The sequence below is a fragment of the Kogia breviceps genome, chromosome 6 (assembly GCF_026419965.1).
Source record: "Kogia breviceps isolate mKogBre1 chromosome 6, mKogBre1 haplotype 1, whole genome shotgun sequence".
Classification (NCBI taxonomy): Eukaryota; Metazoa; Chordata; class Mammalia; order Artiodactyla; family Physeteridae; genus Kogia; species Kogia breviceps.
The window spans coordinates 134195184-134212822 of record NC_081315.1 but is presented as its reverse complement, the minus strand read 5'-3'; the positions used below and the strand labels follow the sequence as shown (position 1 = coordinate 134212822).

At 37.2% G+C, this 17639-nt stretch overlaps 1 protein-coding gene across 4 annotated transcripts in view; it reads left to right on the top strand.

Annotated features, from left to right (window-relative positions):
* SCLT1 (sodium channel and clathrin linker 1) overlaps positions 1-17639 on the top strand; it is a 232377-nt gene that overhangs the window by 199004 nt on the left and 15734 nt on the right. For 2 of the 4 annotated variants that reach the window (XM_067036668.1, XM_059067135.2), the window contains exons 20-21: positions 5240-5335; positions 9148-9676. In XM_067036668.1, coding sequence (XP_066892769.1) covers positions 5240-5335; positions 9148-9210 — 159 coding nt within the window. In that variant the 3' untranslated portion in view covers positions 9211-9676. Of the gene's footprint in view, positions 1-5239; positions 5336-9147; positions 9677-17639 lie in introns of those variants that run through there. The other 2 variants (XM_067036667.1, XM_067036666.1) reach the window with 1 other exon arrangement.

The following is a 17639-nucleotide window of genomic DNA, read 5'->3' as shown; positions in this document are numbered from 1 at the left end:
TTTTTAAGAATTTGTCCATTTCTTCCAGGTTGTCCATTTTTTTGGCATATAGTTGCTTATAGTAATCTCTCATGATCCTTTGTATTTCTGCAGTGTCAGTTGTTACTTCTCCTTTTTCATTTCTAATTCTGTTGATTTCAGTCTTCTCCCTTTTTTTCTTGATGATTCTGGCTAATGGTTTATCAATTTTGTTTTTCTTCTCAAAGAAACAGCTTTTAATTTTAATGATCTTTGCTATGGTTTCCTTCATTTCTTTTTCATTTATTTCTATTCTGATCTTTATAATTTCCTTCCTTCTGCTAAGTTTGGGGTATTTTTATTCTTCTTTCTCTAATTGCTTTAGGTGTAAGGTTAGGTTGCTTTTTTGATAATTTTTTGTTTCTTGAGGTAGGATTGTATTGCTGTAAACTTCCCTCTTGGGACTGCTTTTGCTGCATCCCATAGATTTTCGGTTGTCGTGTTTTCATTGTCATTTGTTTCTAGGTATTTTTTTATTTCCTCTTTGATTTTTTTCAGTGATATCTTGGTTATTTGGTAGTGTATTGTTTAGCCTGCATATGTTTGTAGTTTTTGCAGTTTTCTTCATGAAATTGATATTTAGTCTTATAGCATTGTGGTTGGAAAAGATACTTAATATGATTTCAGTTTTCTTCAATTTACCAAGGCTTGATTTGTGACCCAAGATATGATCTATCCTGGAGAATGGTCCATGAGAACTTGAGAAGAAAGTGTGTTCTGTTGTTTTGGATGGAATGTCCTCTAAATATCAATTAAGTCCATCTTGTTTAATGTGTCATTTAAAGCTTGTGTTTCCTTATTGATTTTCTTTTTGGTTGATCTGTACATTGGTGAATGTGAGGTGTTAAAGTCCCCTACTATTATTGTGCTACTGTCGATTTCCCCTTTTATGGCTGTTAGCATTTGCCTTATGTATTGGGGTGCTCCTATGTTGGCTGCATGAATATTTACAATTGTTATATATTCTTCTTGAATTGATCCCTTAATCATTATGTAGGGTCCTTCTTTTTCTCTTGTTACAGTCTTTATTTTAAAGTCTTGTTTTGTCTGATATGGGAATTGCTACTCCAGCTTTCTTTTGGTTTCCATTTACATGGAATATCTTTTACCATCCCCTCATTTTCAGTCTGTGTCCTTAGGTCTGAAATGGGTCTCTTGTAGACAGCATATATACAGGTCTTGTTTTTGTGTTCATTCAGGCAGTCTTTGTCTTTTGATTGGAGCATTTAATCCATTTACACTTAAGGTAGTCCTCAATATGTATGTTCCTGTTACCATTTTCTTAATTGTTTTTGGTTTGTTATTGTGGGTCTTTCCTTCTCTTGTTTTTCCTGCCTAGAGAAGTTCATTTAGCATTTGTTGTAAAGCTTGTTTAGTGGTGCTGAGTTCTCTTAGCTTTTTCTTTTCTGTAAAGGTTTCAATTTCTCCATCAAATCTGAATGAGATCCTTGCTTGGTTGTAGGTTTTTCCCTTTCATCACTTTAAATATGTCCTGCCACTCCCTTCTGGCTTGCAGAGTTTCTGCTGAATGATCAGCTGTTCAGGTTATATAGGGATTCCCTTGTATGTTATTTGTTGCTTTTCCTTTGCTTCTTTAATATGTTTTCTTTGTTTTTAATTTTTGATCGTTTGATTAATATGTTTCTTGTTGTTTTTCTCCATGCATTTATCCTGTTTGGGACTCTCTGCACTTCCTGGACTTGATTGACTATTTCCTTTCCCATATTAGGGAAGTGTTTAACTATAATCTCTTGAAATATTTTCTCAGTCCTTTTTTTTTTTTCTCTTCTTCTGGGAGCCCTGTAAATCGAATGTTGTTTCATTTAATGTCCCAGAGGTCTCTGAGTCTGTCCTCAATTCTTCGCCTTCTGTTTTCTTTATTCTGCTCTGCAGTAGTTATTTCCACTCTTTTATCTTTCAGGTCACTTATCCGTACTTCTGCCTCAGTTATTCTGCTATTGATTCCTTCTAGAGAATTTTTAATTATTGTGTTGTTCATCATTGTTTTTTGCTCTGTAGTTCCTCTAGGTCCTTGTTAAATGTTTCCTGTATTTTCTCCATTCTATTTCCAAGATTTTAGATCATCTTCACTATCATCTCTGAATTCTTTTTCAGGTGGACTGCCTATTTCATCTTTATTTGTTTGGTCTGGTGGGTTTTTACCTTGCTCCCTCATCTGCTGCATATTTCTCTGTCTTCTCATTTTGCTTAACTTACTGTTTGGGGTCTCTTTTTTGCCGGCTGCAGGTTTGTAGTTCCTGTTGTTTTTGGTTTCTGTCCCCAGTGGTGAAGGTTGTTTCAGTGGGTTGTGTAGGCTTCCTGGTGGAGGGTGCTGGTGCCTGTGTTCTGGTGGATTGGGCTGAATCTTGTCTTTCTGGTGGGCAGGGCCTCGTCCGGTAGTGTGTTTTGGGGTGTCTGTGAACTTATTACGATTTTAGGCAGCCTCTCTGCTAATGGGTGGGGTTGTGTACTGTCTTACTAGTTGTTCGGCATTCTGTGTCCAGCACTGGAGCTTGCTGTTTGTTGAGTGGAGCTCGGTCTTAGCGTTGAGATGGAGATCTCTGAGAGAGCTCTTGCCAATTGATATTACGTGGGGACAGGAGGTCTCTGGTGGTCCAATATCCTGAACTCGGCTCTCCTGCCTCAGTAGCTCAGTCCTGACAGCCAGCCAGAGCACCAAGACCCTGTCAGCCACACGGCCAGGAACCTGGGTATTTTCCAGCCTTTTCAGAAGTCTGAGATCTTCTGCCAGCATTCAGTAGGTGTTCTGTAAGAGTTTTTCCACATGTTGATGTATTTGTGGGGAGGAAGGTGATCTCCACGTCTTACTTCACCATTGTCTTGAAGATTCTCCTCCAATTTTGTTTTAATCCATCACAAAAGACATGTAGAAAATACTTTCTTCCTACTGTAATATATTAAAACATTCCTTTAGATTAATGCTTTAGAACTAAATATAGCAAGGGTTTATCATTTTTTTTCCTTTGAAGAAAAAGATTTAAACAATTTCCAGATTATTATTAGAACTTTCTAGAACTCTAGTTCTCTGTCTGATGAGCAAGCTTCGAAGGTATTTGTTGGAATTTCATTAACAGGCTGTATGGTCCACTAGCTCTCTGTGGCCTTCTATAGGATCCATAATGAAGTCATTACACTTCACTTTTATAGCATTGTAAATTGACATGAGCCATTTAGAAAACAATTCAAAAACTCTTTGATGTTGTTCCCACTTCCAGGAATCTGTTCTAAGGTAATAATTTAAAATTTGAAAAAATTTAAAGGGAAATATTCAACACAGTAATGTTAATTATTTTGGAAGATCAAAAGCAACTAAAATGATTGATTAAAAAAGAACAGTTGTGGGCTTCCCTGGTGGCGCAGGGGTTGAGAATCCGCCTGCTGATGCAGGGGACGCGGGTTCGTGCCCCGGTCTGGGAAGATCCCACATGCCGCGGAGCAGCTGGGCCCGTGAGCCATGGCTGCTGAGCCTGCGCGTCCGGAGCCTATGCTCCGCAACGGGAGAGGCCCCAACAGTGAGGCCCGCATACCACAAAAGAAAAAAGAAAAAAAAAAAAAAAGAACAGTTGTATATATTATGTTTTATGTAAGCTGGACTGTGCCTTAACCATTATGGTAGCAGCCTAGTAAAATGTATATGTAGTCTGATTATAACTATGAAAATGATTATTATAGATGATGGCGTTTTTCCTCAGGTTTTCTCTAGTGTTAATGATGTGTCTCTTAAATTTAAGACTACGTATTTAAACATCTTGGTAAATTGGAAAAGCCAATATAGTTCTCTTCATACAATTTAATTTTGCTTTGGGGCACAATAAGAAATAGAATAAGCACATTTCAGCAGGATACTGTTAGTTCAGTATTTTGTGTTACTAGGCATGACATTCATTCTTATCACTTGTATGTTATGACATGGGAACTACCTAGTTCAAAGAACTCTGTAGCAATTTTACATGTGCAAAAACTTTGTTTTAGGCTAGTAAGTATGGAGAAGGCTAATACATTTTTTAATTGATAGATTCTTTTAACTCGTCTGCATGACACCATGTTGTAACAGATTTATATTCATGATGCCTATGTAGTTGCCTGAGGCTACTCTAACAAATTAATACAGACTGGGGTGGCTTAACCAACAGAAACTCATTGTCTCGCAGTTCTGGAGACCAGTAGTCCAAAATCAAGAAGACAGCAGAATTGGTTCCTTCTGAAGGGGAGGATCTTTTCCAGGCCTCCTTCCTAGCTTCTGGTGGCCTCAGGCATTCCTTGTCTTGTCGATGATGTTCACCCTGTGGCTTCATGTGTTCTTCCCTTTGTGCATGTCTGTCTCTATGTCCAAATTTCCCCTTTTTATGAAGTCACCAGTCATACTGGATATGGACCCACCCTAATGACCTCATCTTAACTTAATCATCAACAAAGACCCTATTTCTAAATAAGGTCACATTCATAAGTACTAGGGGGTTAGGGCTTCAACATCTTTTTTTTAGGGACATAATGCAACCCATACCAATGCCTTAATAATGCTATTCACCCTAATACCTTCTGGAGTATACACATGTATTGGGAAACATGTAGACTGATTTCTTCCCATTTTAAATAATACCGGAAGCATGTAAATCATTTAAGATAAGTCTAACTCTGTAAAAATCAGGATTTCTAGAATAAATATTTTCTGTTTCTTGACCTTAATAATGCATACACTATGTCACCGTTCCCCTGGAAGCTTGTCTAACACAGTGGTTCTAACTGCGCTAGCAGACAGCATCGACACCAGCCAAGAACTTGATAGAAGTGCAAATTCTCAGGACCTTCCCACCCCTACTGATGCTCTGGTTGTGAGGCCCAGGTCTGTGTTCTCACACTCTCCGGGTGATTCCAAAGCAGTGATGTAGCATCTCAAGGTTAACACATCACACACTGAAAGCCTTGGTCTTAACTTCAGATTCACTTTGCTTTTAGATTTAATTCACTTTCTTTGGTGGCATGTGGTGGAGGGTCAGGGGAGGAACCAGTTTAGTCATAATGTAAAACCAGCTTTGAACCTTGAAGTTCATGACTTGAAAAATGTAAATTTGGAGATATATTATCTTTGCATTTTGTAAGTGGTAAAATGATGTCCAGATTTTTCATTGATTATTCCATAAAACATCTCAGTGCCACGTATGGATTTCTAACTTGTTTGTCTTATATTTCCCCTTAATAGAATGAAAAGTTGATTCTAGAGCATCAGGAAAAATCCAACAGACTTCAGAAACGACTAAGTGAGGCAGAACAGAGAGCTGCTTCAGCCTCCCAGCAGGTAGGGAGCTTCCTCATTATCCCTGAATAACAATAGTCTGAGTAGAGCAGAGATAAGAGAAGTTCCTCAAAAGTTTCCAGAGAACTAGTAGTTTTATTTTTATTTGATTAAACTACTTAAAATTAGTCTCTTTAATGTTTAAGGTTGAAAAAGTAAACTTCAGAAACAGAAATAAACATCAGTCTCCTCCATTTGACACCTAAATCTGGAATTGCACTGTCCAATATGATAGCTGCTAGCCACAGGCAGCTGTTTAAAGTAAAATTAAATAAAATTAAAATTGAAATCTTCATTCACACTAGTCAGATTTCAAATGCTCAAAAGCCACACGTAGCCATGGCTGTCATATTGGACAGCGTAATATAGAACAACTCTGTCACCCCAGTAAGTTCTTTTGGACAGCACTGCTCTAGAATTATGTTCTGTCTAACACTAGGCAGGTATTCATTGACAGATTCAGAAGTAAATGACATTGCTTTGAATGTAGTGTTTCAAATTGCACTGTTTTTACTGCAGTTTTTAAATGGAAAAAAATTACCTAGCTTACAGGTTTAACTTCGTTTAATGCACATTTGTATATGACCATATAAATCTAAAATACCATATAAAAGTTGTCCAATGGGAAATAGAGTAAAAAGTGCAGAACATCAATGAAATAATAAGGGGCAATTACTCCTAATGCACACGTATCACATAAATGAAATGGGCCATTTGTTCTAAAGTAGGAGCAGTAGTCTCTCCTGTTAGGATCAAAATGAAAAGAGTTTAGTGATTATAAAGATAGGCTTGAAACAGACGGTTTAGATAGATAGATAGATAGAGAAAAACAAACCAAGTTACTATATTAATAGTTATATAATATTTGGTTATAAAGGTACTGTTTCAATAAAAATTAACATTATTCTTAGGTATTATTACAGCAGTAACTAACTCTAAATACTGAATTCAGTTTGTGTTCATGATGTTTATAGATTTTTTTTTGAAATCTACTTCTGGTATGAACATGGCATAGCACTTAAAGAAAATCCAATCATAATTTGCCCTTCAATTTTCCTCCCTCTTGAAAGTAATTATAGCTTTACCATGTAAGTTTAATTTCTTATGAAATTATGGATTACTGGATGAATTAATTAATTATTCAAGAATTCATTTATTCTTTTAGATTATAAGGTAACAGGAGCCAAGGTGTATGGGACAGTATATTGAGAGGAGGTGTTTTGGAGTCAGGCAGATAGCCTGGTGCCATTAAGTAGCCATGTGACTTTGGGCAATTTCAACTTCTCTAAGCCTCAGTTTCTTCATGTTTAGTGTAGGATAATAACACCTTCCCAATAGAGTTATTGAAAGATCAAAGGAATTAGCACATACAAAGCACTTAGCATAGTCATTAATTGGTAAATAAGATACTTATATAGAGAAATTAAATTTCTATATCACAGTCTTTAAAGCTTCAAGTTTACCTTTTGCAAGGACTGTGGTAAAGAAAATGCAGGTAGTTAAAATCAACTACCTGCACAAGGGTACAGTTACAGAACCTTAATGATATAATCCAGTTGACCTCTAGTTGTCTCCTTCCTGACAGAATTAAACCTAGGCAGTCCAACAAAGATGTTTCACCTGTTATTTAAACTCCCTAATGGCAGAGATTACACCATTCTCCTTGTGAGCCTTCTTTTTAATGTTTTGTCAGAAACCACTTCAAGATTTTTCCCTAAGTTTTTTTCCTTCCATTCTGTTCTCATTTGAAGATGGAAAGTAATCATTCAGCATTTTCCCCATACACAAAAAGGAATTTATTCCCTGGAGTTAATATTTTTTTCTATTTTAAATGTGTCCAAGTCATAAACTTTTTTATAAGACATATATTCAGTCTTTTTTAATCTTTATCTTTGCCTTCTCTGAATCCTTTCTAATTTTCCCATTTTCTTCCAAAAACTGGAAACTCCTGTTAAAAATAATATCCTGGGAAGGGCTTGATATTTAATGAAGTAAAGGCGTTAAAACAGGGATCCCCAACGCCTGGAACCGGGCCGCACAGCAGGAGGTGAGCAGCAGGCGAGTGGGTGAAGCTTCACCTGCCGCTCCCCACCGCTCCCCACCGCTCGCAGTACCGCCTGAACCACCACCCACCCCTCCCCCCATCCGTGGAAAAACTCTCTTCCACGAAACCAGTCCCTGGTGCCAAAAAGGTTAAAGACTGCTGCATTAAAAGATTATTGTTGTCTCTCACATGTCATTCTTACCAGTGCAGCCCAGAATCATGTCATTGGTTCAGCACAAGCCCTGTGGTGTAGTCATTCAGTCACGCTCGAAATGTGCTGTTCTGATTAACTTTTTCTGTATCTTCTTCATCCATCTCTGGACAACAGTTAGATGTTCCAAGTGTATCATTCTAAACTATTGAATGCCACACTGTGTTCTTTTGACAGTATGGGATTTTAAAAAATCAGTGTGGTGAAGCCCTTCTCTGCAGGACACAAAACCTAGAAACTATGAAAAGAAATTAATAAATGTGACTATTTAAATTTCAGATTTCTGCATAGAAAAGTCATAAAGTCAGTGACAAACAGAGAAAAATATTTGCAACACATATGACAAAAGGCTCGTATCCTAAACACACATAGAGTGGCTAATCAACAAAAAAAAGTGCTACAGTACAATAAAGTGAATAAAGGATAAAAGACAGATGGCTTTTAAACATTTTTTTTAAATGCCCAACTCATCCTCACCCAAAAGGCAAATACAGATTTACACTGTAATCACATATTATTTTTCACCTGTCAGATCATGAAGTTTGATAATACATTGTGCTGGCACTTGCAGACATCGCTGACATAAGTGTGTATTGGTACAACCTCTTTGGCACCCAACTTGGCAGTATCTCTCAGCAGTTGTAAACGTACCTAACCTGTGACCTAGCAGTTCTAAGAATTTATTCTGCAGGTGGTGTACTTGCACCTGGGCAAGTCTGTGCAAGGAAGCACGTAAAAATACTAATTGCAGCATTGCCTATAATTCTAAAAGATTAAAGACCATCTAAATGCCCATCAGTAGGAAACCAGTTAAACTACAGAATATCCATACATGGGAAATTTTGCAGCTGTTAAGAGGAATAAAGTAGATTTAATGTGGAATTATTTCTAAGGGAGATCATTTAGCAGGAAAAAAATATGAAAAGTGTGTACAGTGCTTTATCATCTTTTAAATAAAAAAGGGTGAGGAAATATGTGCATGTATTCTCACTTTGAATATTTCAAGAAATATACTTAGAAGCTGGAAATAGTGGTTTTGCCTGGAAAGAGGGATGTAGAATGAAGGACAGAGATGGGAAGACTTCCTTTATGCTGTATACTCTTTTGTACTGTTAGATATCTTTTACCATGTGTCTGTATTATCAATTCCAATTTAATAGTTAAATATTATTTTCTTATTAGACTTACTGTGATCTGTCATCATCTTTTTATTAGCAGCCCTGCATTGTGCTGGCTCACACTTAGTTTGTGTTCTCGCCTCTTTCCTGATTAACTTTTATCTAGATGTTTTTCATTCATTTGTAAAATATATTTTGGAATTCTCAGTGTATTACTGAGCTATGGAATGCCATATTTGACATGCATATCTCTAGGGTAATACAGGCATTTTAAAGTCTCAAGAGTAAAAGAGAAATGAACACAAAAAGCGACCTCTAACAAGATCCCTTACAATAAGATTATTTTCAATAATTGTAAGTTGTGATGCATTATACTTTGTATTAGTCTAAGATTTTTCCACAGAAAACATAGCTACTTACTGATTGTTTATTTCAATTGCAGCTCAGTGCGATTACAGTACAGAGAAGAAAAGCAGCCTCCATGATGAATCTGGAAAATATTTAAAAATATTCATAGTACACTCACAGAACTTTAGACTTGGGAAAGCTGTTGGACTAGAAGTTTATTAAAGTGGTAAAACCTGCATAGAATGGTTAAGGCTTGTGTTGTTTTGCATAAGCATTTTCCATTCTGTTTTGAGGGTTATTGGAAAACAGAACAGCTTCCTGTAAGTAAAGAAAAGGTAATCCTATATTGAGCTTCAGTAGAGAATAAAGCCAGCTGGGAAGAACACATTGCCGTCATCAACGTGTCTATGTTTTAATTCCTCCTTTTTCCCTTGGAAGAGCGTAACAGTTTTCAAACTATGCTAATCATGAGAAAGAGTTTTAAGAAATTGCTAGAATTTTAATATTTCAGGTTCCAGAATTTGAGAATTTTACATCTGTTACTCGTAACTCATTTTTAAAGTTCCCAAGTATCCGTTTTATTATTAATTCACATGTAATAAATTATGCACTTTCTAAAATGCTGTCATGTATTTTATTTTATTTATTTTTTAATTATAAATTTATTTTTTATTTATTTGGTTGCATTGGGTCTTCGTTGCTGCACGCGGGCTTTCTCTAGTTGCGGCTAGCGGGGACTACTCTTCACTGCCGTGCGCTGGCTTCTCGTTGCAGTGGCTTCTCATTGCAGAGCACGGTCTCTAGGCGCACGGGCTTCAGTAGTTGCGGTGCGTGGGCTCAGTAGTTGTGGCACACGGGCTTAAGTTGCTTGTGGCATGTGGGATCTTCCCAGACCAGGGATTGAACCCATATCCTCTGCATTGGCAGGCAGATTCTTAACCACTGCGCCACCAGGGAAGTCCCTGTCATGTATTTTAATGTATAATTGTAGTGATTCATTTTTACCTTACACGATTTTCAGTATTTATCAAATATTGTTATTTAAGAATTTGGGAAGGTTTTCATTTGCTTGGGCTTTTGGGGGTTTTATTTTGTTTTGTTTTTGCTATCACTCAAAGCAGTATTAAATGGACTCTTAAGTTCTGAGACTGCAGGGGCATTGAACTCTTGCAGTCCTATTGATTTTCATAGATCCATGTAGTTTGTTACTCTCTGCTCCTTGTTTGAACGTGGTGTACCCTGCTTTCTGGTGATTAGGGTAGATGAGTTTGCATCTGGACAACAAGTTAGGAGACCGTTGGCAGTAGTCCAGATAAAAGATAATGAGTTGAGTTTGAGGTGACTTGAAAACATTACGTTATCCTCCCTCCCCACATAGGGTCTCCGCACGTACTTTGCCATTTGAACATTCTTCATATCACTACTCAGACAACACTGCCTCTGAGAGCCTTCCCTAGCCTCCAGACTGGGTTAGGTCCCCTTGTTGTACTGCTCTTAATATATGCTATATTTTTTTTCCTGTATAGCACTTACCAAAATTTGTAAATAACTTCTTGAAATTTTTTTCTGTAGTGTCATCTCCTCCCCAGCAGACTGCAAGCTCCTTGAAAGTAGGACTCATGTTTACTATCATTCATCGTTGTATTCTTAGCACTCAACACGGTTCCTGGGACATGGAAGGTATTCAAAATTGTTTGTTCAAAAACTGAAAAAGAGTCTTTAAGGACAGGCCCTTAGGAAATGTCTTCGTTGGTTGAATGAGCTCAGGAAGAAGAGTCACTGGAGGAGGCTGAATAGGAGCACTGAGAGGCTGGTAACCAAGAGAATCCAAGATGACAAAAACTAAAGGATGGATGAAATCTGATCTTATAGGCAGGAGGGGGAAAACGGTTGCTAGTGTCAAATACAACGATGCGACCGAATGATACAGATGTGACAGTTAAATGGCAGATAGGCGCTTAGCTTATTTCCATTTCTTAAAGAATTTTTCATTTGATTCTCTAAATTCCTTCCTATGTCATTCACAGACTGATTTCCATGTAATAAGAGTTATGTTCATATTTATGTTTATAGAATAGTGTTTATTTTTTAAAACTTTTAATTAGAGAAAATGTTAGAATTATATCTGACAAAAAAATGAGACTGTAAGAGAAAGCACTTCAGAAACTAACATTGTAGACAAATGAAATATAAGTATTATTATCCTGTTTTAAAAGAAAATCTAACTTTCCAGACTTACTTCTTTAAGGTAAAATCTTTCAACATGGCACTTTCTCCAAACTTTGGCCAAAGGTACCTCCTCTTTACATTTTAATACTAATAACCTCCCCCCTCCAGTTGGCTATCTTTCTTGGATATTTAGATATTCTCCAAGAAAAGGATAAGCTGCTAAAATGCCAATAATAGGCCCTTCTGACCTCTGTTCAATTTGAAGAGACTTAAGCTATTAGCAACAGAACTGAACGTGTATGGTTATTTTTCTTCCAGAAAAGTTTGTTAGCTAATGATTTCTAATGTAAAAATGTAGTAGCGTTTTGGACATTCCTCATATTGGTCAGTCTTAACTTCATTTACACAGACAGTAAGTATCATTTACTCTGTGAGCTTTATTTTAGGAGACAGGGGAAATGAATAGGAAAGGGAGAAAAGAAATGATATAAATCTGAAATTGGGGGTAACATAGCTAGTTCATTTTATTTATTTGTGTTTCTATATCGTGTCTCCCTGAGGAAGAAAAGAGATATGATTACCTCTTCTTCACTTTGTATACAAATATGCAAATTGGGACAGCCAACAATCTTCTAATTTCTTCTCTGGTGTAAGAACTATGGGAGAACATTAGTAACAATTCAGTCATTCGTTTATTCAGCAAATATGAATATTTCATAGCTTCACAGTCTGCCAAGCCAACTCAGACAAACCAAGGAAGAGCGAAAATACACTTTTAAACATTTTATTATAAATTCTGTTCTTTAACCATGTGTTTTATCAATTTTTCCAAAAAATATCTGTAATAAGCTTTTTCTGTAAGCCTCTTAATCAAAAATAATGACTAATTTTTTTAGCTTACTTTAAAATGTATGTATACATATAGATATGTATACAGAGAGGAGACAGACTCTGCAACACCCCAGTGTTGCGTATGAAATCTGTCCCCTACCAACTTTTTTTTTTTCCTTAATTTTTTTTTGGCTGTGCTGCACAGCATTCAGGATCCTAATTCCCCAACCAGGGTTCGAATCCATGCCCCCTGCAGTGGAAGCATGGAATCTTGTTTTAAAAATTTATTTATTGTATTTATTTATTTTTGACTGCATTGGGTCTTTGTTGCTACGCGCGGGCTTTCTCCAGTTGCGGCGAGCGGGGGCTGCTCTTTGTTGCAGTGCCCAGGCTTCTCATCGTGGTGGCTTCTCTTGTTGCAGAGCACAGGCTGTAGGTGCACTGGCTTCAGTAGTTGTGACGCACGGGCTTAGTTGCTCTGCGGCATGTGGGATCTTCCTGGACCAGGGCTCGAACCCGTGTCCCCTGCAGTGGCAGGGAGATTCTCAACCACTACACCACCAGGGAAGCCCCAAAGCATGCAAACTGAACTGGACTGCCAGAGGAGTCCTCACTACCAGCTGTTAAAGCTTAAAAAATGTGTACCTTTTTTGACAATATCAATGTTCTTAGTATTTATGTAAGGAAGAAATAAGTTAAATATGTATATGCTTAGATAACAAAAATCATAGGATGGAAAGACATTTTTTTTAACATCTTTATTGGAGTATAATTGCTTTACAACGGTGTGTTACTTTCTACTTTACAACCAAGTGAATCAGTTATACATATACATATGTTCCCATATCTCTTCCCCCTTGCGTCTCCCTCCCTCTCACCCTCCCTATCCCACCGCTCTAGGTGGTCACAAACCACCTAGCTGATCTCCCTGTGCCATGCGGCTGCTTCCCACTAGCTATCTGTTTTACATTTGGTAGTGTATATATGTCCATGCCACTCTCTCACTTCGTCACAGCTTACCCTCCCCCCTCCTTATATCCTCAAGTCCATGCTCTGTTAGGTCTGTGTTTTATTCCCGTCTTACCCCTAGTCCCTTCATGACATTTTTTTTCTTAGATTCCATATATATGTGTTAGCATACGGTATTTGTTTTTCTCCTTCTTACTTACTTCACTCTGTATGACAGACTCTAGGTCCATCCACCTCACTACAAATAACTCCATTTAGTTTCTTTTTATGGCTGAGTAATTAATATTACATTGTATATATGTGCCACATCTTCTTTATCCATTCATCTGTTGATGGACACTTAGGTTGCTTCCATGTCCTGGCTATAGTAAATAGAGCTGCAAAGAACATTTTGGTACATGACTCTTTGAATTATGGTTTTCTCAGGGTATGTGCCCAGTAGTGGGATTGCTAGGTCATATGGTAGTTCTGTTTGTAGTTTTTTAAGGAACCTCCATACTGTTCTACATAGTGGCTGTATCAATTTACATTCCCACCAACAGTGCAAGAGGGTTCCCTTTTCTCCACACTCTCTCCAGCATTTATTTTTTCTAGATTTTTTGATGATGGCCATTCTGACCGGTGTGAGATGATATCTCATTGTAGTTTTAATTTGTATTTCTCTAATGATTAATGATGTTGAGCATCCTTTCATGTGTTTGTTGGCAATCTGTATATCTTCTTTGGAGAAATGTCTGTTTAGGTCTTCTGCCCATTTTTGGATTGGGTTGTTTGTTTTTTTGTTACTGAGCTGCATGAGTTGCTTGTAAATTTTGGAGATTAATCCTTTGTCAGTTGCTTCATTTGCAACTATTTTCTCCCATTCTGAGAGTTGTCTTTTGGTCTTGTTTATGGTTTCCTTTGCTGTGCAGAAGCTCTTAAGGTTCATTAGGTCCCACTTGTTTATTTTTGTTTTTATTTCCATTTCTCTAGGAGGTGGGTCAAAAAGGATCTTGCTGTGATTTATGTCATAGAGTGTTCTGCCTATGTTTTCCTCTAAGAGTTTGATAGTGTCTGGCCTTACATTTAGGTCTTTAACCGATTTTGAGTTTATTTTTGTGTGCAGTGTTAGGGAGTGTTCTAATTTCATACTTTTACATGTACCTGTCCAGTTTTCCGGCACCACTTATTGAAGAGGCTGTCTTTTCTCCACTGTATATTCTTGCCTCCTTTATCAAAGATAAGGTGACCATATGTGCATGGGTTTATCTCTGGGCTTTCTATCCTGTTCCATTGATCTATATTTCTGTTTTTGTGCCAGTACCATACTGTCTTGATTACTGTAGCTTTGTAGTATAGTCTGAAGTCAGGGAGCCTGATTCCTCCAGCTCCATTTTTCATTCTCAAGATTGCTTTGGCTGTTTGGGGTCTTTTGTGTTTCCAAAGAAATTGTGAAATTTTTTGTTCTAGTTCTGTGAAAAATGCCATTGGTAGTTTGATAGGGATTGCATTGAATCTGTAGATTGCTTTAGGTAGTAGAGTCATTTTCACAATGTTGATTCTTCTAACCCAAGAACATAGTATATCTCTCCATCTGTTTGTATCATCTTTAATTTCTTTCATCAGTGTCTTATAATTTTCTGCATACAGGTCTTTTGTCTCCTTAGGTAGGTTTATTCCTAGATATTTTATTATATTTGTTGCAATGGTAAATGGGAGTGTTTTCTTAATTTCACTCTCAGATTTTTCATCATTAGTGTATAAGAATGCCAGAGATTTCTGTGCGTTAATTTTGTATCCTGCTACTTTACCAAATTCATTGACAAGCTCTAGTAGTTTTCTGGTAGCATCTTTAGGATTCCCTATGTATAGTATCGTGTCATCTGCAAACAGTGATAGCTTTACTTCTTTTCTGATTTGGATTCCTTTTATTTCTTTTTCTTCTCTGATTGCTGTGGCTAGAACTTCCAAAACTATGTTGAATAAGAGTGGTGAGAGGGGCAACCTTGTCTTGTTCCTGATCTTAGTGGAAATGGTTTCAGTTTTTCACCATTGAGGATGATGTTGGCTGTGGGTTTGTCATATATGGCCTTTATTATGTTGAGGAAAGTTCCCTCTAGGCCTGCTTTCTGCAGGGTTTTCATCATAAATGGGTGTTGAATTTTGTCAAAAGCTTTCTTTGCATCTGTTGAGATGATCATATGGTTTTTCCCCTTCAGTTTGTTGATATGGTGTATCACGTTGATTGATTTGCATATATTGAAGAATTCTTGCATGCCTGGAATAAATCCCACTTGATCATGGTGTATGATCCTTTTAATGTGCTGTTGGATTCTGTTTGCTAGTATTTTGTTAAGGATTTTTGCATCTATGTTCATCAGGGATATTGGCCTGTAGTTTTCTTTCTTTGTGACATCTTTGTCTGGTTTTGGTATCAGGGTGATGGTGGCCTCATAGAATGAGTTTGGGAGTGTTCCTTCCTCTGCTATATTTTGGAAGAGTTTGAGAAGGATAGGTGTTAGCTCTTCTCTAAATGTTTGATAGAATTTGCCTGTGATGCCATCTGATCCTGGGCTTTTGTTTGTTGGAAGATTTTTAATCAAGTTTCAATTTCAGTGCTTGTGATTGCTCTGTTCATGTTTTCTGTTTCTTCCTGGTTCAGTCTCGGCAGGTTGTGCATTTCTAAGAATTTGTCCATTTCCTCCAGGTTGTCCATTTTATTGGCATACAGTTGCTTGTAGTAATCTCTCATAATCTTTTGTATTTCTGTAGTGTCAGTTGTTACTTCTCCTTTTTCATTTCTAATTCTGTTGATTTCAGTCTTCTCCCTTTTTTTCTTGATGAGTCTGGCTAATGGTTTATCAATTTTGTTTATCTTCTCAAAGAACCAGCTTTTAGTTTTATTGATCTTTGCTATCATTTCCTTCATTTCTTTTTCATTTATTTCTGATCTGATCTTTATGATTTCTTTCCTTCTGCTAACTTTGTGGGGTTTTTTTGTTCCTCTTTCTCTAATTGCTTTAGGCACAAGGTTAGGTTGTTTATTCGAGATGTTTTCTGTTTCTTAAGGTAGGATTATATTGATATAAACTTCCCATTTAGAACTGCTTTTGCTGCATCTCATAGGTTTTGGGTCGTCGTGTCTCCATTGTCATTTGTTTCTAGGTATTTTTTGATTTCCTCTTTGATTTCTTCAGTTATCACTTCATTATTAAGTAGTGTATTGTTTAGCTTCCATGTGTTTGTATTTTTTACAGATCTTTGCCTGTAATTGATATCTAGTCTCATAGTGTTGTGGTCGGAAAAGATACCTGATACGATTTCAATTTTCTTAAATTCACCAAGGCTAGATTTATGACCCAAGATATGATCTATCCTGGAGAATGTTCCATGAGCACATGAGAGAAATGTGTATTCTGTTGTTTTTGGATGGAATGTCCTATAAATATCAAGTACATCTTGTTTAATGTATCATTTAAAGCTTGTGTTTCCTTATTTATTTTCATTTTGGATGATCTGTCCATTGGTGAAAGTGGGGTGTTAAAGTCCCCTACTATGATTGTGTTACTGTCAATTTCTCCTTTTATGGCTGTTAGTATTTGCCTTATGTATTGAGGTGCTCCTATGTTGGGTGCATAAATATTTACAATTGTTATATCTTCTTCATGGATCAATCCCTTGATCATTATGTAGTGTCCTTCTTTGTCTCTTGTAATAGTCTTTATTTTAAAGTATTTTGTCTGATATGAGAATTGCTACTCCAGCTTTCTTCTGATTTACATTTGCATGGAATATCCTTTTCCATCCCCTTACTTTCAGTCTGTATGTGTCCCTAGGTCTGAAGTGGGTCTCTTGTAGACAGCATATATATGGATCTTGTTTTTGTATCCATTCAGCCAGTCTCTGTCTTTTGGTGGGAGCATTTCATCCATTTACATTTAAGGTAAGTATCGATATGTATGTTCCTATTACCATTTACTTAATTGTTTTGGGTTTGTTCTTTTTTTTTTTTTTTCTTTTTGCGGTACGCAGGCTTCTCACTGTTGTGGCCTCTCCCGTTGTGGAGCACAGGCTCTGGACGCACAGGCTAAGCGGCCATGGCTCACGGACCTAGCCGCTCCATGGCATGTGGGATCTTGCCGGACCGGGGCACAAACTCGTGTCCCCTGCGTCAACAGGTGGACTCTCAACCACTGCGCCACCAGGGAAGGCCTCAGGTTTGTTCTTGTAGGTCTTTTCCTTCTCTTGTGTTTCTTGCCTAGGGAAGTTCCTTTAGCATTTGTTGTAAAGCTGGTTTGGTGGTGCTGAATTCTCTCAGCTTTTGCTTGTCTGTAAAGGTTTTAATTTCTCCATCAAATCTGAATGAGATCCTTGCTGGGTAGAGTAATCTTGCTTGTAGGTTTTTCTCCTTCATCACTTTAAATATGTCCTGCCACCCCCTTCTGGCTTGCAGAGTTTCTGCTGAAAGATCAGCTGTTAACCTTATGGGGATTCTCTTGTGTGTTATTTGTTGTTTTTCCCATGCTGCTTTTAATATGTTTTCTTTGTATTTAATTTTTGACAGTTTGATTAATATGTGTCTTGGCATGTTTCTACTTGTAATTATCCTGTATCGGACTCTCTGTGCTCCTTAACTTG